The sequence below is a fragment of the Lissotriton vulgaris genome, chromosome 4_1, assembly GCF_964263255.1.
Source record: "Lissotriton vulgaris chromosome 4_1, aLisVul1.2, whole genome shotgun sequence".
In the NCBI taxonomy this organism is placed as follows: Eukaryota; Metazoa; Chordata; class Amphibia; order Caudata; family Salamandridae; genus Lissotriton; species Lissotriton vulgaris.
Window position 1 is genome coordinate 1,827,978,070 of NC_141691.1, and position 24,803 is coordinate 1,828,002,872.

The following is a 24,803-nucleotide window of genomic DNA, read 5'->3' on the forward strand; positions in this document are numbered from 1 at the left end:
ATGACAACACTTTATAAAAATCCATCTCAGCAATCCTGGCTTCCTGGTGAGAAGAGTATTGACTTATTACTAAATGATAACAATGTAATTGACTTACTACAGATGGATAGCAATGCTACCGAGTTACTGTGGACGGAGTGTAAAGCAACACATTTTGATCATACCTGTGTTGAGATAATGTACTCTTCAGATCAGTAACGTAAGACATATTCACTCTCCTAAAAAAAATGTCTTTGTTTGATGTACAATATGTGTATGACATCTGCTTTTATGTTATAAAAATGCTGAGATGGGGCATAAGGTGTGTATTCATACAAAAGCTCAAAAATGTTCACAATTTGCCACAAAACCTACAAACAACAAAGTTGATTCTTATACTTTTTTATCAACTCCGTGAAACAAATAGTTGTACTCATCTTCTACAAATGATAACTTTATTACATGGGAACCGGTGAGCTCAAAACATACTTAAAATGGCGTTTTTTTAAAACATCTCAATAAACATGTAGCGAACAGTGGACATATTTTTCTTTCTGCTGTTCGTTGACGAAAGGTACACTGGCAAACGTCTGCAATGAAACCAAGTGAAGAATGTAGCCCTGATTTAGTATTTTCGTACAGTTACAAAAATTAAAACTCATGGGTGCTGAAGGTCGTGTTGTCCAAGTTGCTCTGCACTTGCCATTCAACTTTGAGAGGCATGGGCCCTGCACTGTGAGAAAGGAACACACCGATACAAAACAAATCAAAGAAAGCAGCTGGCTAATATTTTAAAATAGAGTGCAATGTTACTACAGAATGCAATAAAATATCAGGGCGGCATAGTCAAACAGCACAACGTAAAATCATTTCTGAAATGTTTCCTCTGAAACATAGACAAAGCAATAAAAGGAAGATATATATGTATCACTGAAGCATAACAATGTGAGATAAGAGCTTAAAAATACAAAAGTACTTGGAATGAATAGTGCTACCCTTTCTCCTAAATAGGCATAAAAATATGTTCATTTTCCTTCTTTGTTTTCCAAACCATTAGGTGAACGTAGTCAGTCATTTCCTGTTACTCTCTATAACTTTAATGCACACGAAAAAATATCTACTGCAATAGAAATAGTTGCTTCATTAACTTTTTTTTGCTACATTTGCAAATGTAAACAGCGAGGCAGAGCCAGACATGACTCAAATGCATGATGGAATATCTTTGTTGCATACGTACACTGTAGAAAATAATTATTCAATATGTCAGGCACCATTATTTGAAATGTAATACATTAATATTTACTAGAAAAATAGTTTTTTCTATTTGTTCTCCCAACGTCTTTAATGAAATAGGCTAATCTGACAGTGCCTCCAGTAGCTTGTAATGTCTTCTAGTTCCCGCTGCAAGGTTTGTCTTTTTTGGAAGAGAGGAGAAAATGCAACGTGGAAAAAGTTCTACTTCCGTTCTCTTAGAAAAGCACCGTTTACCAGATTTGCATGATGTAGCTGTGTAGTCCTATATCCCTGAGCAGATATGCCGAGGAGCTTTCCCTTCATTAATTGTACAAAGCTTACATTTTTAAATACAAAGAAGACATTTTCCTAAGAAGTAGGTTTCTAGGAATTTGGCTAGGATTACACGTGAAAGGAGTGCAAATGTCAATCGTCGGTCTACGGTAAAGAAGTATTTATAGATACAGCTTCTTAACATTTATTAAAAAAATATGTACTAGAAGATATATCAGGACTCATGATTTAAGAGTATTCTGCCAAAGGCACAAATGTTTATTTTTCAGTCTGTATATTCATAAGAGGGAGTCAAGAAGATACTCTGGCACAATTCGAGGCCCTTCCACATAAATCCCCTTGCTTGCCACTAGGTGGCCCACTTCTTCTGGCATTTAAACCGAGGAACTACCCACACTGTCCTAAACAAATGCAATTATTCTACCTTAATAGAAAACGTTTATGACTTGCATCATACTTTTAGTGCTACATCCTTCATGAGTTTCTAAATTGCTTTAAAACAAGCTACTTATTCAGCCATTTCAGAATCAACAAAATTGCATGATGGTAGGAGAGTTCATCCCATCATGTACTGCTTCCCTGTCCTTCATTAGGGAAGCATGCACACAATAGGTGAAATTCTGTCACTGCCCTCTGCGGTTTGTTAGTGCCAAATAGCAGATGGCAATTATTACAACTTCAAAACTTTGAGGAAAGACTGGATTGGATAATGTTGACTGTACAGTCTGATGACCTAGTAATTTTAGAAATGCATCTAGTTGCATATTGTTAAATATTAATGATATGCTACATCACATGGTGATCATAGCAATATAAGCATTTAATTTCAATCGCCTTTACCATTAAGGCAGCTGACACGGCAGGTTCTCTATAGAGAGAAAGGCTAAATCAAAGAAAAATAAATCTGAAAAAAAGAACCAAGTACAAGTCTAAAGATAAGCAACTTATAGTTTAATTTAGTATACCTTAGAATTATACCCGCTTTGCCCCTCTAATTAAATCTAAAATATTTTTTACAACCCAGAAACAAATGTCTTTTCACTGTACCTCATATATATCCTTAGGATATTCTTGCAATACTGTATGCCTTATTGGCAAAATATTATGCCTCTTTTAAGGGTGTTCTTTCATTGTTTCCAATGTTCCTAGCCCAGTAGTGTTGCATTGCCGTGCACAGCTGGAAGTGATAGAATTGCCTATTATAATTTCCGGGATACTTTCATGTTTACAGTTGTGTGTCATCTAGTGTACAAGAGTACTTCTCTAACTACAATGAACAAAAAACCATTGCCTTTTCGTGAGAAAACAAGTTATATTACCAGAAACTCTCAAGGTGGCAGGTGGTTTATGGATGTTTGTAGCTTTTGAGAATACGGGAGGGAGGCAGCAGCAAGGAGGGCCGGGGGAGAGTAGGGGCGCTTCTTAGTGTCTCAGAATGCATGCCTTCTGAACACTTCCCAGAGAACGGCCTTTGTTGCACACTGCTCACTTTGTTAGCGCTATGCACTGTGACTCACGGTATCCCACTTTCATTTTGATTTTACTGCTTGGTCTCCAACACTCTGAAGGGGGCCTTGAAGATACAACCCTGCTCAAAGATACAAACTGTAACAATCTGAAATATACCCACTCCGTCCGCAGCCAATCAGGTCTATAATATAACTTTTAAATTACATTAGGATACCTGACTTTCTTAATGCATGTTGGGCAGAGTGAAGTCCGATTTGATAGAGTTGTATATTTTTCAATCCTCCGCTTTTGAAACATTCTTCATTAAAAGAGGGAGAAGGAACAAACATCACAAAATGGCTGCGCCGCGTTCTGCAAACTGCTCTGCAGGCCTTTATAAGACATTTCAAGCTACTGTGCTTCCATCATGAACATCTATTTCTATTTAATTGTGCTAAGTGCTAAAATATTACTCTTGCGTTTTTCCATCTTTGTCAGCTTGTGCAATGTTCCTATGTAGACCCCTCTGGATGTGAGTTGTGAAGTCGTACTTGTCCGTGCAAAGATGCTGGCATATGCTGCACTGGAAAGGTCCACTGTCACCATGGCAACTCATATGCAAAGCATACATCACTTCATCCAGAAAGACAATGCCACAGTGCACACATTTTGTTGACAGTTCATCTTGAGTACTTTTATCAACTTTCTCCTCTTTAACTACATTCAGTAAACTGTCTTCCTTTGTATTTGACGGAGCTTTTGACTTTTCCTTGGAGGCCCCGTTTGCAGTTGGCCCAGGTCTGGAATGCTTTATCGCCAAATCTAGAGGAATGTCATTGTCTGTGGTGACAGATGGATAATGAGGAGGCATATTGAAGGTGGGATAAGGCACATAGTTTTGGCAGGGATTTGGTAGGCCTGGCACATGACTCAAGTAGTGTGGATTGCCAGGAACTGACAGCTTATATTTGCTCCAGAACCTAAGCCAGTCCGCTTCGCTCTGGAACTCGTTGTGTACAAATGGAAGTCCGAAAATTGGGTACTGGTACTTTTCAATAGGGCTTCCTGGTGGCGAATAGTTAGAGTGCTTTGAGGGTCGCATGTATTTTTCTATTGGACTGCCCCTCTCTGAGCTTCCTTTGCCATCCGATACAGATGAACTATTTCCTGGGTCAGCATTATTTTCCTGAGGACTTTTTATCTGAATGTGCAAAGGCTGCTGCATCCTTTTGTGAATATCCAGAGTCTGGTTAACCAGAACTGATTGCGGTGCAGAATGGCTTTTAGTCAAAGACACCTGAGCCTCGTATTTACTCAGGCCAGGTTGCTGGATTTCTCGCTGATGATGCTCAGGAGGAGGCTCCTCTGATCTCCTTTCTAATGGACTGCCATTCACTTGCTCTTCACCGCTCCCCCTGTGCTGCTTGCTTAGGTGCTCCGCGTGCAGGGTCTCCGGATTAAGGCGTTTCCTTGTTCTTCTCCTGATGATCTGCTCACCATTGTTCTGTTTAATGATATTCAAAGGCCTTGGTGTCTAAATGCAAGACATAAATACCAAAATTAATGAACAGTCAAAAGAAGCCTGGAATACACAAACGAAGGACATATTCATTTCATGCATGTGTAAGAGCTACTTATGATCATCATCAGATACATGAAGAACATATTGCTAATTGCACAGAAACATAATTGGGGAACCTTTAAAATTCATCTAAGTATTAAGAAAAATAATAATAGACAGTACATTTTCATGGGTTGTCAATTGGTGGAGTGAGTTTTGATGAAACTAGATTTTTTTCCATAAAAGACTAAGGGATGTGCAGGACAACGCTGAGAGCATCTTGTGGGAAACACGCTCGCTGTGCATGTACACAATAAGCATTGATCTCCAGTGAAGACAACGGAAGGCTAAAAATATGGATCTCATAAAGGATCTATGAATCGGGATCAGGCACGAGAATGAACACCCTTTTCTTCTTTTAATTTACTATGATCATTTTTTATATTTCTGTGACAATTATAATATTAGTGTCTCCATTAAGAGAGAAATTGAGAAACATAGGGGAATATTACCAACAACTAGCGATCATTATCGCTATGTTGGCTTAGCGGCAATATTTTTATCGCCGAGCAGCGGCGATTTTTATCGCTTAGGAACCTTGCTATTATCAAGGTTTATCTCCTAAGCGATAAAAATCGGCCGAAATGCATGAATATCGCAGAAAAGTCAGCGATATTCATGCATTACCGAGCTATTGCTCTTAGCCATGTTATCCACCTACCATTGGATAACATGGCTAAGAACTGCTCAGGAGCAGGTATTAGCTTTTGGAGATAATCGCGCTTAGCGCGAATATCTCCAAAAGTTGGTAATAGGAGATAGCGATGTAAGCGACTGTTTCCAGTCGCTAACATCTTGGCACGCCCACTTTGCATGTCATTAGTGATAAATTTCACTGACATGCAAAGCGGGGCCCAAGATGGTCGCTATCTCCTACTAGCTGTCGCTAACTGGTGTTAGCGACAGCTAGGTAATAGGGAAATAATGTTATCTCCGCTTTCTTGGCTTTTAAGGCCAAAAAAGCAGAGATAAACCCCCTTGACATTATGCCCCACAATGTCTAGAAATGTTTAATCTAAAATGTAACAAAGGTTTACATTGTATATCATATGATCAAAATAAACAATAAATTGCCAACCTCAATATCACATATTTCCTGAATTATCTTTTGATAATAAAATGAAGCCGTTTGAAAACTTGTTACTGTAGTTTAAGGGGCAAGCAACATTAAGGACATAAATTAAATTCTAATCAAGAAAAATAAAGGAATAATAATTAAGTATGGAAGCAAAGTTGGACATATCGATAAGGGTTGGCAACAGTCCCCCCATGAAGTAATGAAGACTAACAACATTTTACACATACACATAGGTCAAAGTGCAATCATACCACTGTAGTAGTAATACAGTGATATGATAGTGGTGCGATAGAAAAAAAAGTTATTTTATCGCTGATATCATTTCCCCTGCTCGACAAATCTGCATGAACTTTTCAGAAAAAGTACATGTCTGAGTACGTTTAGTCCTGGAAATTTTAGAGCAATTTGGTCAACTTCTCATAAGAATATTTTACCCACTGATGTCAAAATTATTAATCTGAAAAGCATCGGATTTTGCAGAGATTAAGTGCTTATAACGCAGGGGTGCATTTCCTAGCTTTGCAATTAATCTGCTCAGATGGTTTTGGGAACTTGTTCCAACATTAGATTTTAAATGTGAGCTTATTTATTTTTATTTATTTCTTTAAATGAGTTTTATATAGCGCAGGCTAGACCCGAAGGTATCAGAGTGCTTTACATTACGTTCCACAGTGTTACACAAAATGATAACAATTACACATTACGTCAAAGAAATAGCAATAAAATGGGAGAGGAGAGAAACAAGAGTCATAAATAGTGGAGGGGGAAAGGAGGAGATGTGAAGAGGGAGGATGAGGGAAGACATGACAGAAAGACAAAAGTAAGTCTGTCTAAAAACTGACTGGGTAGGTGACGTCTGAGGAGGGAATCCACGGCCCGTCTCCCCTTTAGCTAAACAAGGTAGCTCCGTCGGGCATCAGTCAAAATAGCTAGGTCTCAATTGACGAGGGAAAGTTCACATATAGACAGGGTGAGGACTAAGGGCTAGGACAGGTGAGGGCAAAGGTCAGAAGCTGGAAAGAGGAGAAGAGCAGAGAGGAGATGGTTAGGGAAAGGGGGTAGGGGAGAGGGGGAGGAGGGAGATAAGGTCAGGAGAGACGCAGGAGAGTTTGCCCAAAGACCGGCTGGGCAGGTGATGGTCAAGTAGGAAATCCGTAGCCATTCTCCCCTATAGCTCGTGAGGTAGCTCCACTGAGCATCAGTCAAAATGGTTAGGTCTCAGCTGTCATGGGAAGGTTCTCAGAGTAAAGGTCCTGGTGGGTGAGCGGGAACAGGGTTGGGTGAAGGCTGGTCAAGGTCCGGACGATGATCTATGATTTTTGCCCAGGAGAGGAAAGGGCATCAAGGAAGGTCTCACTGAAGCGGCCTACTTGTCAGGCCCGGGGGACGAGTCCTTGATAGTTTGGATTAGTCGGCCCCCATGAATCTCTATAGCCCAGAAGGAAAGTGGGAGAGCGGCCATCTTGAGATCATGATTAAACGCTGGGGCAGAGATTTTTGAGCAGGTCAGCGTTTTTAAGATGGAGCAAGTGAGGGGGGTGTCCGTGGTCTGGGAAGAGGCCCGCTACATTTGGATGAGCTTGAAATCTGAATCATAAAAATATCTGATCATTTTTGCTGTGTCAGCAGTTTTCCACTTTGTGAACACAAGCAGGTTTGCGGAGCCCAATTTATTTTATTTATTTATAGTTTTGTAAGGCACGCAGATACCCTAAGGGTTTCTCGGCGATTAGCATGATTAAACAGAAGAACTATCTACTTAGAATAGCCATGTTTTCAAGAGGTACTGTCTCTGAGGGATTTGGGAAGAAAATTCCACAATTTTGGACCAAGCACTGCAAAAGATTGTCCTCCCATCCGGGCAAGGTGGAATATCTGTACAGTGTAGAGAACCAAGTTGGAGGACCTCAGGGGACGAGATTGCTTGTAAGATGTCACTAGCTCTTGGATGTAGTATGGTCCTGTTCTAGTTTTTGTCTTTAACATGTTGCAAAGAGCTTTAAGTTGGATCCATTTAGAAATTATCAGCCAGTGGAGTTCTCGAAGGAAGGGTGAAACTGAGGCATGTTTGGGAAGTCGGTACAGCAGTCTAGCTGATGAATTCTGGACCATCTGCAGATGCCTCATTGATGCCGGGCATGCTCCCAAGTATAAGAAATTACAGTAATCCAGACTTGATATACCTAGGGCCTGGATCACGTTCTTCTGAATGGATTGGGGATCATCCAGATGATCGTCCTCACCTATTTCAACACAGCTAAACAGGCGGTAACTTTAGACACCTGAGGTTTCATTGTTAATTTGACATCAAGAACAAATCCAAGGTTCTTAACCTTGGAAGGTGGAGTCGGAATAGGTCCCAAGGAGTGGGGACAGTGTTGAGGGCCCCAAAGCTGGACATCTTTACCCAGGATCATGATCTATGTCTTATCACCATTCAGCCTTAGAGTGTTAGCGCTCATCCAGGTGGCTACTTGACTCAAGCACAAATTGGTCAGAGGGTCCATGATACTGGGTAGATTACAAAGAGAATATAATTTGTGTGTCATCTGCATATGAAAAAACAGTCATACTGAGATTGGTCTGAAGTTAGACCAGATCAAGCATCCAGATACTTTTTTTTAGGAGTGAAAGCATCATAGCGTGCTTCCAACTGTGAGTGATAAGGGCCTCATGTAATGAAGTGTGCATGAGATCAACCATCATATGTAACAATATTGGATCCAGTATGCAAAGTTTGTACGGTGGTAGAAGATCAAATGGGGAGCCTGATTTGATAACTTGCAAAATAGTGAGAAAGGCAGAGAGGTCAAGAGTAGGACAGTGTTAAATGAAGACTATTCCAATGCCACAAAAATGTCTGTGAAGCCATCTTGGTAAAATCCAGATCTAGTATGAGTAGCGTTAACTTTTACAAGGACAGAATATAGAATTTCAGACACATTAATTTAAAATGAGGTTGCAGGGGTTTTATCAAGCTTATTTTCTGTTTAAGAATCATAACATACATAGTTTTCCTTCCCTGTTAGAATTAGAGTGATGTGGCATAAACTATGTTACTACCTTTAGCCTTCACCATAAACCAAACCATAATCTTGAACTTAATTGCAACTATGCAGTGGTAACAGTATGAACTCTGCACAACGCCTAGCCCTGGGTCATTCCTGGCTCAGGTGCCAGTTGATATAGGTACTGTAGGCAGCCACTGCAAAATCATTTTGCCCTCTATGAAAAAAACACCTTTGAAAACAAATGTGCCCGTCTCTGTTCATTACGGGGGGAGACGTTATGCTGAGGTTATAAAATCTGACTGTTTCCATAGGAAATTCTCAGAATATCAGAACACCAAAAAGGAAGAACTTCCAAGCCAGTTGCATATTGTGGGAAGAAAGACTTGCCCAAATTATGGCCAAAGGGCAAGCTTGAGCCCAGGAAGCACAGTATGAAGGTATATTGGAAACACCATGCATAGCCAAAGCTCTTGCCCTGTATCATTTTATTTCAGAGCAAGGCATCTGGCTTGACTCAAGCAGCAGCAAGGGCATTGGCTATTGAATGTAGAGGGTGGACGTCAAGCATGCTGGTTGGCTGTCTGATGAGGATAACTTGGGGCACAGGGTGTGGTTATAGTACTCATCCTGTATCTTAAATACTTTGGCTATTGAAGCACCACAAGGAGTTTGCTTTAACTGCCTGAAGACTGATTGGAAAATAACTATAAAGAACCAAATATACACAGGTGGGCTACGATTCTGCCCCGCTATCGACTTTGTGATTATTACAATAGAGGATTATACGATCATTTCCCACCTACACTTCAGAGATCATTAATTGGGTAACATGAGAAGTTTTGTGATTGATGCCTATGGGTGGACTCTATCCCTTAGAGGAAGATGACCCTTGAGCTGAACACCGCTTGGCTGTCCCTGAAACTCTCACCAGTCCTCAGAAAGACCTGCCGATGTATACTTATTAACACATACATCGAGGGTTGAAACTTTGATGATATTTTGACTAGTACATGTCCTTGGTCAAACCATCCTAAAATTGAAACTAATGTTTCTAAAGGGTGTATGTCGAACCATTTTATTAAAGAAAAATAAGATTTTGAATATACGAAATTGAGCAATATTAGTATGGTGTATTGTTTTACATTCATTGTTTTACATTCATTAAAACAGGTGTGGTAAATATTGGTCTAACACAGACCTCACACACCATATTTTTCATGTATTGGTTACTGAGTGACTTAGTTCACAAACTGCTCTTGGTAACATGCATATATATTTTTGGTAAACCACTATCAGATTTCGCAAAGCAATTGAGTCACCCGACAGAACACTTTGTAGCTCATACCATATAGACTCAGGTTCTGAGGGACACAGGGTAACCCCATTCATTTTGATGGTTTAAATATTTTAGCAGCACAGAGTCTGGCACTAAAGCCATGCCCTGCAGCAAACTGGCTTTGGAAATGTAGTAACAGGGTATAATGGATGATGACATGCCATTTCTTGTTCCCAGAGCATGCAAGGTGAAGCTGACTGAGGTGTCCAATGGACACTGACATGATGGAAAGTGTCCACTTCTTTTGTTCATTGGCCAGGCGTTCGGCCAATGGCACTGGAGCCAGAGGTACTGAGCACAGAATGCAATCAACTGAGACACTCTATGTCATGGACATGGCAGCAAACAGTGCCAAGGCTGCACTAACGGCGGTGGTACAAAATGGCAATACCGACTCTATATCATCAATAACTGTGTTGGATTGTAAACACTGTCAAGTGTCCATTCCCCTATTAAATAAAAGAGCAAGCAGTGAAAACCTCAACCAAGCAAATCAAGTGTTTACAATTGCCCTCATCAATGTGCGGTCATTAGCCAAACACAGACAAGAGGTAGCCGATGTAATCATCGACAGGAACATAGATATAATGTTCCTGACGGAAACTTGGCTGGATAAAGCATCCGACCCTGACCTAGTAATAGCTGTTCCACAAGGTTTCAAGTCATACAGACTAGACAGAATTGGTAAAAGAGGCGGGGGGATTGCTATAATCGCCCGCGACTCTTTTAAAATTCGAACCACTGCCATTCCCTCAACAGCATATGAAGCGCTCCAATTTGATATCCACCTCTCCCCGTCACATAATTTTAAAGGTGTATTACTATACAGAAGACCAGAGTCGCGGTCGGAATTTCTTACAGAAATACTCACTATCCTAGAAACTACAGCTACTGATAAATCTGTGACTCTGTTAGGTGATTTCAACTTTCACTTGGAATGTAATGAAGACAAGGATACTACTTCTTTGCTATCCGAAATGGAGGTTTTTGGACTATCCCAGTTGGTGAAAGGACCTACTCATAATGCAGGCCATACCTTAGATGGTATTTTCACCAACCTTGAAAATATTTCAGTGACTGAAGTCCTACCAATGACTTGGTCCGACCACTATATGGTACTGGCCACAATACAAACTAATAAAACATCTGTCGCCACTTTACTCCCCCCCAAATCAGAAGCGTTCAAGGTCTGGAAAGACATTAATATCCCCAATTTTAGGGAGGCGTTACAGAATTCCATACCTAAATGGGCTACAGATCCAGACACCGCTACTGAACAATATCACACGTGGATAGGCCAGACAGCTAATAAACTGGTACCTGAAAAAAGAATGTCAAGGAACAGAAGCTCCCCCTCAGCACCATGGTACACCGAGGAGCTTAAAAAATTAAAACAGCAATGTAGAAATAAAGAGAGAATCTGGAGGAAAAAGTATGAAAGTGAAGATAGAACAGTATACAAGGAATTGTTAACCCAATATAAACACCTAATCACAGAGACAAAAAAGAAGTTTTATACTGAACAAATTGAAAGCGCCAAAAACTCAACTAAAACGCTCTTTGAAATAACTAAACATCTTGCGGGATGCGCCCCAGACCTTAGCCCTCCCTGCTCCCAAGATTTCTGTGACTCTTTGGCATCCTTCTTCTTCACCAAAGTGAATGACATATTTTCAGCTTTTAATCTAGATGACACCCAACTCCATGGAAGGATAGACACTTCTTCTTCAGGTAATAACTTATCCGGTTTTAAAGAGGTTACGGAAGTTCAAATTCGGGACATTATAAAAACAATTAAATCTGGATCAGCTCTGGATCCCTGTCCTCTGAAAACCCTTCGTGTAATAATGGATACTCTTATCCCTGTTATTACCCAAATAATCAACCTCATGTTCCGTACAGGCAGCTTCCCAAACCAATTAAAAAAAACCCTAATTAAACCCCTCCTGAAAAAACCCGGCTTGGACAAAGCAGAACTTAAAAACTACAGGCCCATAGCAAATTTACCCTTCCTGGCTAAAATAGCTGAAAAAGCCATGAATAATCAACTCACGGAATTCATCGAGCAACACCATCTGCTCGACGAAACACAATTTGGATTCCGCAAATTTCATGGCACGGAAACAGCGCTCATTAAAGCAGCGGATGACATCCGATTAATCAGAGACCAAGGGGGCACAGCACTATTGGTGCTCTTAGATTTATCGGCCGCTTTTGACACGGTTGACCATAAGATTCTGGTCAACCGTGTCGAAAAGATGGGCGTGCAAGGCCTGGCAAAAGATCTGCTGGCATCTTTTTTAGCAGAGAGAACCCAGGCAGTCATACTGGGCCAGTCTGAATCCGCTGAGCTATCACTGCCATGTGGGGTACCTCAAGGTTCATCCCTGAGTCCGACACTATTTAATATATACGTGTCGGACCTTGCCAACACCATCAAAGCGCACGGGATGAACCTTACCTCATATGCGGATGATACACAGCTGATACTGGCTGTCAGAAATGATGGGGAAACAGTGGCGGAAAATTTCAAGACAGGAATGCTGGCCATTGGAAAATGGATGTCAGCAAACTGTCTGAAATTAAATTCCGACAAAACTGAGGTGGTCACTTTTGGCCACCTCAGCCCTAGCTGGTCCCCAACCTGGTGGCCATCATCTTTTGGAGTAGCGCCCAAACCAGTCACGAAAGTGAGAAATTTAGGAGTCATATTTGATGACAACCTTAATTTCATGGCCCACGCCAATCAGACAGCCTCCACGGCTTTTTACAAGCTACGTCTGGTGAGGAAGATTCTCCCTTTTCTCCCAACAAATGTGGGAAAGACACTGATTAGCGCTTTGGTCCTATCAGCACTGGACTACTGCAATGGACTGTTTGCAAACGCCCAAGTTAGGATAATTAAGAAAATGCAAACAGTCCAAAATGCAGCAGCCAGACTTCTCCTTAAAATCCCTAAATTCAAACCTATAGCAGAGTCATTGAGGAGTCTTCACTGGCTTCCGGTCAGGAACCGAATTAAATTCAAGACTTTATGTCTCGTCTATAAGGCACTTCACCGTCAAGCGCCGCAATTCCTGTGTGATCACCTGGTTCCATATACCCCCTCTCGAACGCTACGATCTGCAGGACAGAATGACCTAGTAGTGCCACGGACTAGGCTGGTCAACTGGGGAGACAGACGTTTCCTAGTTGCCGCCCCAAGATTGTGGAATACTCTTCCACAACCGATAAGATCAAGTCCAAACCTAATGTGTTTTAGGAAGAAATTGAAAACCTGGCTTTTCAACCTCTGAAAACTTTTTCCAAGCTCCTATAGGAGGGTAACACAGTATAGCGCCGAGACGCCTGCGGGTATTTGTTCGCGCTCAACAAATGCTAATAATAAATAAATAATAAATAAATAATAAATAAATAAATAAATAAATACCTATTGCTTTGCTATTTATCATTTTTAAATATCCTGTTTTTAAACATCTTTCAATTCCTCTACTTTCTCCATATTCCTCTAGTACAAGGAGAAACAAACGTTCTGGCCAAATACTGTTTTTTTACCTTTACATTGTCTAGAATTCTACACATGGTGTTGTTTTTTCCTACTTCTCTTCTTTATATCCAACTCTCAGTTCATCAGTATTTTTTAGCAAACCAATTATTATTTCTGTCCATTATCCTCTTTGTGCCCTTCCCTTTTTTGAAAATGTTCTCTTCTTGATTTTAAGACTTTTTTCTCTAAAAAAACAGACAATACATTTTTAGTCAGTAATCTAAGTTCAATATGGTAATTTTGCAAACGCTACTCGAGCAACTGAAATTAGGCGAATCAAAGTTAAGGATAATTGCATCAGGGGAAATGATGGCGCCCAGATGACTATGGCTGTGGAACTGTGAAACCGCACTCCCACAGTCCTACATAGCCTTGAGTCGGAGGTGATTTGAAAAATCTTAAATGAAGTTCCAACCTGAAGGACTATCACCTACCTAATTGATGTTACACTTCTGGACCCATAACCTTAATCTGCTCAGCTTATTATTGCCTTACACTTCTTGGCTAAAGCAGTGGGGCTCAGATAAGTCATAGTTGCCACTGGTCTGGAGGGCAGTCTGCATGGGCAACAGTCTGGTGGTGGCTGGAGTAAAGGCGCTAGAGGGAACATCGGAATCACCAAGAGTAAATAGTGAGTGGACATTGATAACTCAGCTTTCAGTGGCACAAAAGAGCCTGGCCAGCCTTCTGGCTGCAGTCACGGAAGAGTTCACCAAGAGGAGTGACAGATATTGAAAGAATCCTCATGAGGAGAGATAGAAAATGCACCTCCAGATGTGTTTGCGTGTGACAGAGAATGCAGTGCGGGCAGAGGCAGCACTAGACAGGCAATAGCTGTCCGGAGGCAACCAGGGATTTGCTATAATGTTACACAAGAGATGAATAATTATTCTGTGGATTTGACATACTGGAATGCAATTGGTCTTAATACCAGGAAAAGACAAAGGTGTATGCTAGAATTCCTGAGATCTAATGGCATCCAATTAACTCGTCTGCAAGACATGCACCGTATGCAGGAGGAGTTAAAAAGTATTTTAAGGGGCCATTCCTGTACTTAATAGGTAATATCAACCAACCATACATAGTGTAACAAGTGTGTAGCTTTGTTAATTAGAAAGAATTTGAATATTCGCATAATTCGCTCAGAAGCAAATATTAGTGGTAAGAGTATGTAAATATACATGTGTTGATTACTATGAGCCTAATCTAGATGATCCATCTACTTTAAAGCAGCTTTCCTTAAACTTTTGGATTACAACGCCCCGATATTATGTAAACTGCAGAAGACCCTGTATAACACTCTAGAGCTTAGTCTGCTCCAATATAAACCACAAACATAAACAGGGCTCTACCAGGTTGGATCCAATGGCCAAGTAAGAGGAAGACTCATTATTTGTCAATTCAATGGTATACTAGACACCCTCAGAACTCAATCTCTAATGTTTCTATGATCTGAGACAAAATGGTGGCATTGCTGGGCTGCAGAGAAGGAAGGCACCAACCGATTAAACTTTTCTTTTGTCAAAAACTTTTAATTATTTAATTATAGCTTTAGGTTAGACTTCTCATTGGTAGATAAGAGGATACTACATCAAATGTTGAAGATAGATTATCCCATCATATCCACGCTATGGTAGCCAGCGGGCCTGCAATTTATTATTTTTTTTTTAATTTTTGGAGGGGAGCCGTGCAGCCCCCTTCCTGAGGCCGATATTGCCCCGGGGACCCCATCCCCCGGGTCAATAGCCACATCATTGGGGACCTCGGGGAGAGCCTCAAGGCCCCCACTATCCCTGCCGCCTCCCCACCTCCTGATGGAGTCGGCATTGCTCTGGGCAGAGGGAGCTGCAAACATGCAGCTCCCTCTGCGCAATAGCAATTCTGCTTTGCTTCTTGGAAGCAAGAGCATTTTTCCTGCTCTCACTTCCATGATTCCAAGCAGAGTTTGCTATGGCTTAGCAATGCTCCAGCGGAGCCATAGCAAACTGCAATGCCCCAGGGTGGGCACCCCGGGACATGGCTGGCGCCTGCCATGCAGGGTGGCGGATCCCAGGGCCCTGGTCCATTCTACATTGTAGCCCAGGGAGATGGTCCCCGGGCGTCTGCAACAGAACCCCAGCCTTTACATAATTTATGCCCCACGGAGGTGGCGGTCACCAGGGCTGTGGGGGGCCACATGGTCCTCTCCGCATTACGTTAAATTAGCCCCGGGGAGGTGGTAGTCCCTGGGGCTCCATGGTTGGGGGGGTGGGGGGGGGGGGGGGGGTTCTACCGAGCTTTTGAATTTGTGTCCCGGGGAGGTGGTTGACCTGGGGCTGAGGGAGCCACATGGCCACCCTGCATTACATTAAATTAGCCCCGGGAGATGGTGATCCCTGGGGCTCTGTGGGGGGGCTCGCATCATTTGAATTTAGGGCTGCGGGGCTGCTGGGTGGTTCCCGCATTGAACATAATTAGCCCCAGGGAGGTGGCAGTCCCCAGGGCTTTGTGGGGGGCAGGAGCCCCCCACGCACTCCTTTTAAACACAAAGGACAAGAAAGGTGGCGGTCGTCGAGGTTGCGGGGGGGCCGGCATGCCGCCCCAATTAATAAACATAGTCCGGGGGATGCCGCATCTATTTAAATGGTTGCCCCTGGAACCTGGCCCACGTGGGGGTAAAGAAAACGAAGCGCAGCAGCCTGCACTTCATTTTTAAAATAATGTTTATCTGGATTTGCGGATCAATCTCAAATCCCTCCAAAAATGTAAAAAATAAAATGCTTTCTTTGGCCCTCCCTCTGAGCAGGCCTGGGGGTCTGGGTGTTTCTACCCTGACCACTTTTCTTGATTTTTTTAAAATGTTGACCTTTTTTTCTTGTGACTCGGTTCAACCGGGTCACAAGATAGCTGCCAACACTTACTCGTTTGAAGTTTTGGCAGCCAATCAGATCGGAGGCTCGAGATCGGAGGGGTTCGCAGGTCCTCCGCGGCCAAATTTGTATATCTGAGAAATCTTTACATTTCTCAGCAACTACTGAATGTATTTACACCATTTATTTAGTGTACTTCCGTTCAGCAGTCTGGGCTGTAGCCATGTCTAAATTTTCCTATGGAAAATAACATGGAAAAAAGGCGTTTTGAGACCCCCTTTCCTTTGCCCCAGCTTGACGAATCACCCCGAAACTTTCAACCCAGCAGCTGACCGCCCCATTCGTTTTAAAAATTTCACAAAGATTCGTTGACGCTAAATATATTGGCAAATCAAAAAATGCTTTCCCTATGAAAATGAGGTCTTAACTATATATATATATATATATATATATATATATATATATATATATATATATATATATATATATATATATATATATACATGTATGAAATTTGCTATGACCAACAACAATTCCTTTTAGGCCTGTTAATTAACTGTCATGAACTTGTTCCTTGTTTTGGTTTCAGATGTTGCAAACAACATCAACACACTAGAGTTGCTTCAGCACATTTCATCTTTTTCAGGTGCTATACTACCATTAAAAAACAGGAAGGCTGTCGAAATCAAACGGTGCACAGCAAAAAAGAACCAAGGGATATTTTCCTCCTGACATATCTGCAACCATCCATTAAAATCAGTCCTATATTTGTAAAGTCTGCAGTTCTATCTTCTTTGTGTTTCATTCAAACTGTCCTTAATCATGTGTTGCACTGACAAAGACCTATCACACTCTAACAAGGGAACGTACTAGCTACTCCGCCTACTCTCAGTACACCTGCCTTCTTGTCTTCGACCAATTATCTTGACACATGCTGTAGTGGTTATGAATGGACAATTTCTTTGAAGTGCACAACCTATGAAAATAAACTTGACAGATACGATCCACTAGTTTGAAAATTCCAGGCACTGAGAGCTCCCACCCACCCCCGAATGGTGAAAGTGAAATGGCTGGTCCATAGGGGAACATGTATTCTTCTCCTGTTATTTAGTAGTATAAAGTTAGATGATGTTTTCACTTTCTACCAGCAAAGTAAAAGACATATAGGGGCACATTATGATGGCGGACGGACCTGAGTCCGTCCGCCACCATAGAGCAGGAGGGAACCTCCGCATGGGCTGCGGAGTTCCCTCCTGTGCAATTAGGATGTGTCCGCCACCCTGGCGGTCACATCCTTATTTTTAACATTGCGGCGGGTGCGGCTTCAAGCTGCACCGCAGCAATTTGAAAAATGCACGCATTGCATTTGTATGTAGAAAGTGGCAGGCACCGCGCGGTGCCTGCCGCTTTCTGCATACAAATGCAGGGGGGTACCATAGGTACCCCCCATGTGCACCCCCCACCCCCCCTTCACCTAGGGGGCCCGAATCGGGTCCCAGCAGTGAAGTTACACATGCTTTTCCACGGCGGAAAAGCCGCCGCGGAAAAGCATGTTTTACAGCCCATCCTAATCTGGCTGACGGTGTCTGAGAGACACCCTCACCATATTAGTGGTTTTCCGCCGCGGTTGTAAGCCAACCGCGGCGGAAAAGCTGCGGACAGAAACCAGGACCCACCAGCCATCCTGATGTGGCGGTGGGTCTTTGATGGGTCCGCAGAGGATTTTTCCGCATCCTCCGGGCCGGCGGTGGCTTCCGCCGGTCCGGAGGATGCGGAAAATCCTCCATCCTAATGAGGCCCTTAGGGCTGTAGTCCTTAAGGTTTGGTTTTTGTTATTTCATAAAAAATTGATCAGTACTACAAGAATTCAAGTAGTGTTGCTTAGGTTGAAATTCCTATACAGTGTATGTTCAATTGACTTTAATTAGAAATCATATTGTTTGCTACTCTTTTGATAACACTAAATGATAACATCTTTATTCTGTACCCTGATAATGATTTTCAATTTTTCCAAAACTCTGCAATCTCTTTTTACCTAAGTACAACCCCTGGTGTACCAAGTACTGTGATGTCATTGTCATTCCTTTCTTAAGATAATTGTCTCCACTTTATGCCAAACATCATCTGACTTTGCCTGTTGTGTTTCTACAGAGGTTAATTATTATAAGCATATATCTGATCACCCTTTGCAGATAACTGTGATATTGTGTGTATAGGTTCGGCATTGTGTGAGGATGCTTATTTTATAGCTAATAACTGATTTAATTTACTTTTTTCTTCATTTTTACCATTATAGTGTCACCTTTTGGCAATTTGGGAGTGTTACTTTTGCACAACACCAATTGCCAAAGAATTGCTTGTCGTAAATCAAATGGATATAGAGATCTCAGAAAAAGAGTAGAAACCCACTAGTGTAGAACAAATTAAACAAATAAATACTCCACATTTTAACGTTTTTTATTGGAATAACTGAAAATAGTACAGTAAAATGTATTATGCATTCTACTGGTTCCCACAGACCCCACAACAAAAGCTATAGGAGCAGAGTGCACTATTTCCCAGAATGCTGCAGGGGTGTAGGTTTAATTAGAAGTATACAGAGGCCTACTGCACCCCATTTATGTCTGTATTTTACTACCCAACCAATATTCCAGTTATCCATTTTCCTTGCTTGCACTAAATTCACTGACATTCTTGCTGCACCTATAGTATGCTTCTTGCCCCTAGGAGGAAGAACCCCAATATCCCTAATGATCTGGCTACTGATTTGGTTTAGGTTATCACTTTATGGCTCTTAACAATTACATGGCTTTGGTTTTCACATTCAAATATGTGATATCCTACAATAAGCTTACAAATAATGCATCCATCACCTAAAGAAAGTCTTACCTGCACACTGCAGTGACTTAAGAAAATATGACATAGTGTTGACAGGAGGGCTACACATTACAGAAATGGAGACAATTGCTAGGTCGCTAATATCTTTCGTTTCTTCAAGGGATTCACATTCTGCATCTGATTAGACGATAGCAAATTTGAACAAATTGAGCTAGCAAGAGGAAAGAGGACTGGTCTTTTGGACAAGCACTCTTCACTGTTTGTGATTTGAAGACATAAGCAGGCCCATTGCAGATCATATGCGATGTAAAAGACTTTTTCAGATAATGTTTAAAAACACATAGACCAGAGAAAGACAGGCTAACAAAATGCTGCACGAAACATTGTTTGAAGAAATGTTGTTCCCCTTTCATATATAGCTGTGGGCTTGAGCCATAAGTAAGAACCATGTGAAAAACCTTGCTCTACTTCACAATCTTTTAAAAATACTGCCAAAATAAACATTAACTCCAGAATAATTCGTTCCCTTCACAACAGCCAGTAGAAAGCTGCATTGTGTGAAATAGATTTTCTCGCTGAATTTGGTACATAAACTCAATTGAGTGATATCACAGAGTCCACTACAGAAGAGTAGTGTGGTTTTTAATAAACGACTCGTCTTTAGAGAGTGAAAGTTCAGATTTCAATTACGCCTCCTGCACCTTATTAGGCATTCTCCCCAAGATATTCAGTGTTCCAGGGAGACCAGCTGGCTAAATGCGTGAGGGTGTGCAGAAAGTAATCTTAACCCTGGGCGGCAGGGCCCTGGGGGAAACATTGCTGAATAAATCAAACTTTATAGACATTTGACCAAGGAAGGGGCTGAGCTGCCAATGTTCCCTGATTCAGGAAGCACCTTGCATGTTCATTGGAGCCACCTGAATCTCACCTTGCTCCCTGTCTATGCAGGACCCATGCAGGAAAACCAGAAAATTGAAAGAAAGAGACAAAAAGAACCCAAAACCAGCTCCTCTGTCTACAAATCGAGGTGTGCCTTGTGGGCTGGAGCTAGTGTGGCTGCATCGAATTGGGCTCATGACCATGCCCTTAGCTTGAGCGTGCAGGTGTCCCACGGAGGAGTAGGGGCACACACAGGGCCAAGACACGTGCCAGTGAGTGCTTGGTTGTATAAAACAAATAAAAGAAAAAGAGAAATATTTACAGGCACTGACGGTTTAGTCAAAAATACATAGGCCTGGGCTACAGAGACCCTCCACAGTGCACTGTCACTCACCTGCATTTTTTCTGTGGTGCTCATGAAGGAGGAGGGGCACCACTACAGTAATACTAAGCTCAGGGGGCAGCGTATAGAGCAGTAGGCCTCCACAGTAGCCCCACTTCACTATTTGTTTGATTTGGGGGTCTCTAGTTGGCAGAGGTAGGTACCTTTGTCCAAATAGGGACCCTTCGGTCTAGTCAGGGTAAGGGGGTACACTCCTAAAATAACTCCTGCTCACCCCCTTGGTAGCTTGGCATGAGCAGGCAGGCTTATCTCAGAGGCAGTGTGTAAAGCATTTGTGAACACATACACTAATACAGTAACAACACTACAGATGGACACCACACAAGTTGAAGTATAAAAATAAGTATTTTTATATAGACTCAACACAAGAACACAAACGACAAAAATCCACAATACTGTACAAAAATGCTAGAAATAGCTGGGGGCCAGATGTAGGAGCCCTAATACCGGTCGGTAACGGCCGAATTCGGCCGTTACCGACCGGTATTAGGGTTTTCTAATGAGGGGGCCTATATTTTACTGATTCTGTAAATTTACCGAATCAGTAAATTTACCGAATCTGTAAAATACCAAATCGGTATATCTACCGATTCGGTAAATCCAGAAGTAGGTGGCACTTCAAAGAGTGCCACGGGCCCTTTAGGAGTCAGTATTTACCACTGAATCCTATTGGGTGGTAAAATACCGAATTCAGGTGTACATGCACATCTGTGCATGTACACCTGTGCCATGTGACACACAGACATGCCCTTAGGGCATGTATATGTGCCACATGGCACACAAGCCTGGAATTGGGGTGCTACAGGGTGTCAAAGTGACACCCCGTTCCCCCTTGCAGGATTCGGTATTTACCGATTCGGTAAATACCGAATCGGTATTTACCATTGATTCCTATGGGCTTCAAGGCCCATAGGAATCAATGGGAAATACCGATTTGGTATTTACCGAATCGGTAAATACCGAATCTTTCAGATTCGGTAATTGTAAAATAAAAATTACCTACATCTGCCTCCTTCCTATTTACCTACTCTTAAATACCGAATCCGTAAAATTCGGTATTTAAGAGTAGGTAAATCGGAATTACCTACATCTAGCCCTTAGTTCTCTTTAGATGTAAAATGCAACACTTTAAGTTCAATGTACCTTTGGATGCGTAACGCTATACAACTAAAGTGTTGCAGGGAAGGTGATGTGTTGGTTCCTTACATGCAAGAACGGTGATGCGTCGGGTCTCTACTGCTGCGTAGGGGATGCATCCGTTCTTCTCCGCCTGGGGAGGTGATGCGCCGGTTTCTTACTGCGCTTCCGTGGTGATGCGACCAGCAGCGTCGCGATGCGATGAAGATCCGGTGCAATGAAACAAAATGACGTCTTCTTCATGCGACAACGATGCGTGCACGCCCGACGGCCGTGCGACAACTCAGCGATTCTTCTGAGCCGCGACAGGCTCTGCGACATGCTTTTCCAGTGAAGCGACGGCGTCTGCTGCGACAGCGACACTCTACTCCGGTGATGTAAGCCGCTTCGGGTGATGCGATGGCGGCAGCACACTTCTCCGGTGATGCAACGGGGTCTGCTGTGTTGGCGACACTCTTCACTGGTGATATGACGACAACAGCTGCGGTGGCGACACGCTTCTCCGTCTTGAGTCACGCTTCCAGCTCCCAGCGACACGCAGTCTCTCAGAAGGCCCAGCTCAACAGCAGCACTTCAATTCCCAGCAAGGGAAGGCAGGGGATGCTGGTTGGTGAACTCTGTTGTCCCTGAGACTTTAGCAGGACACAAGCTCTATCTCAAGCCCTTGGAGATCCTTTACAAGTTGATTTGAAAGTAGCACAAATATCTTTCGCCTTTCTGTGGAGGTCAGGCCACCACTGCATGCCAATCCCCCAAACAGAACTCAGCTTGGGGATAGTCTCCTCCTCAGTTTCTCTGGTTCCTCTCCTCAGCAACGGTTCTTCTTGCTTCCAAAAAGTAATATAAAGTTCTTGAGCCTGGGTCCCAATAATTATACTAGCAAATCCTTTGTCTCTGGAGGCAGAGAGTGTCTGTGCCTAGTCCAAACAAGTTCTGTGTACTCCTGGAGCACTTTGTTGACAAGACTCCTTCTTTCCTTTGACAGTGTAGGCCAGGGGCATCAGGTTCACCACAGGGGGTGGGGCCAGCATTGTGGAAGGCAGGCACAGCCCTATTCAGGTCCCAGGTGCAACTCCTCCCACCCATCTACATGCAGATAGCTCTATTCAGCCCTGCGCTGACCCTGTCTCCTGGAATCCCCCAGCCCCTGTCACTCAAACTCCAGGCAAGGAAACCTAGCAGAGGCAGTCTTGGACAGTTAGGCAAGAAAATACCTACTTTCTAAAAGTGGTATTTTCAAACACAGAATGTTAAAACCAACTCCACTAAAAGATGTATTTTATCATTCTGAGTTCAGGCATACTAAACTCGAATTTCTACCTAGTTCCCTGAGTCAGTTCGTATGATAAGATGTTATAATCAAACTGCCCTTACTAGACTATGGGGAACAAGTAGCCTTGCAATATTGAAACATTAAAATGGCTGTAATTCACTATTAGGACATGCCACACACACCAGGGCATGTCCTACCTTTTACCTACAATGCACCCTGACCTTGGACCTGCCATAGGGCTGACTAATATGCAGAAAAGGGAAGGTTTAGGGACTGGCAAGTGGGTGCACTTGCCCAGTCAACATGGCAGTACCAGACTGCCTACAGGCTCTGCAATGGCAGACCTGAGATACACTTTTACAGACTGGTTCTGTGGGTGGCAAAACCAGTGATGAAAGCCCATCAGCAGCATTTGATTTACCTGCCCTGGGCACCCACAGTGCACTGCACTAGGGTCTGACAGTAAATCAAATAAGCCAATCATGGAGTCACAAATCCAAACATCCATTTACAATAGGGAGAGCATATGCACATAAGCACTGATCAGCAGTGGTAAAGGGCCCAGAGTCATAAAACCAACAAAAACAGGTCCGACAAAATTCAGGAGGAAGGCAAAAATTCAGGGATGTCCCTGCAAAAACGGCCAAGTCAACACAATTGAAAGGTACTCACTCTATGTAAAAAAAGAGTGACCCCAGGACAGTTTTACTCTAAAGCAGAAGACTCCCCGGAGCTAGGACTTTTATCTACAGGTTCTGGAGTGCATGGACATTTGATGATGAGTTCTGTTGTTGCTTCTCATCCTTAATAAGAAAGACTCTAGCATTGTAAAGTTTGAATGTTGAAAATGTTATTGATGTGTGTATTTTGACATATGAAGTATGCAGTATTTCTTTACTTGAAAAAAGGAAGCATTATCTCATAACTGTTTCAATATTAAATTGCATTAGGTTAATGAGTTTATATTTTGCATTAGATTAGTTTAGTCACACCTTGAAAAAGCCGATGGGCCAGACTTTTTATTAATGCACCTTCAGGTGGAAGGGGGTTATTGTGTTTCTACGGAATAAGGATTAGGACCTACCTGTGTGCAAACCAGTAGAAGTAACTCCAGCGACTGCGGTACTGAGTACATTTAGGGGGTTCTAGGTATGTGTAACCTTTCTTTAGTTTCCCATTTGTAGACTGTGAGCCCTTTAAAGGGTTTCATTCAATGTATGGAATTCCACCTGCCATTTTCAAGATATTGGTTAATTTGTGTGTGTACTGTTTATAGTGTGCTTAACAAAGTAAGTTCCCTTTTCATAAAAAAGTGACTAGACAGTGATTTATTATCTTGTTGAGTTGCTGAATTCTACTCCCTGGACCACACTACCTCCTCTGAGTAAGTCTTGGATTACTCTGCCTCACTACACTGAGATTGCCAAAAATGGGCACCTGGTTTCTTGTTTGAGCCTTAAGACACCAGTGGCAATAGACGATAGTTGTGCCATGTGAAGCCTAGTTCCCTCTGACAACCTGGGCATGAATTTCTGCATCTGGTGGGCAAGTGATGGCACATTGAAACCTTTACTGAGTTCTCCTGCATTATTCACATGTCGATCTGCTTCTTGCATTAAACATTGATAGCATTGGGATATTGAAGGATAGTCCTCAAAGCAATCCAATGATTCAACATAAAATATACGACACTAATTACATCTCTATTGCTTAAAATGAGGGCTCCATTTCCTTAAAGACAACCCTCACAGAATAGCCTCGACAGGCTACACAAAAGACCTGCGCTAAGGATTGGGCATGCTGCTATTCTAAAAGCTTCAGATTTAAGGATACAATCATAGACTGTGTGTCAATAACCTCTATAATACATTTAACC

General features: G+C 42.3%; 1 protein-coding gene across 3 annotated transcripts in view; it reads right to left on the reverse strand.

Annotated features, from left to right (window-relative positions):
- Positions 1–417: 417 nt before the first annotated feature.
- Positions 418–24,803, reverse strand: part of TRPS1 (transcriptional repressor GATA binding 1) — a 580,664-nt gene continuing 556,278 nt past the window's right edge. For all 3 annotated transcript variants that reach the window (XM_086966135.1, XM_086966136.1, XM_086966134.1), the window contains exon 6: positions 418–4,489. In XM_086966135.1, coding sequence (XP_086822261.1) covers positions 3,425–4,489 — 1,065 coding nt within the window. In that variant the 3' untranslated portion in view covers positions 418–3,424. The remainder of the gene's footprint in view (positions 4,490–24,803) is intronic.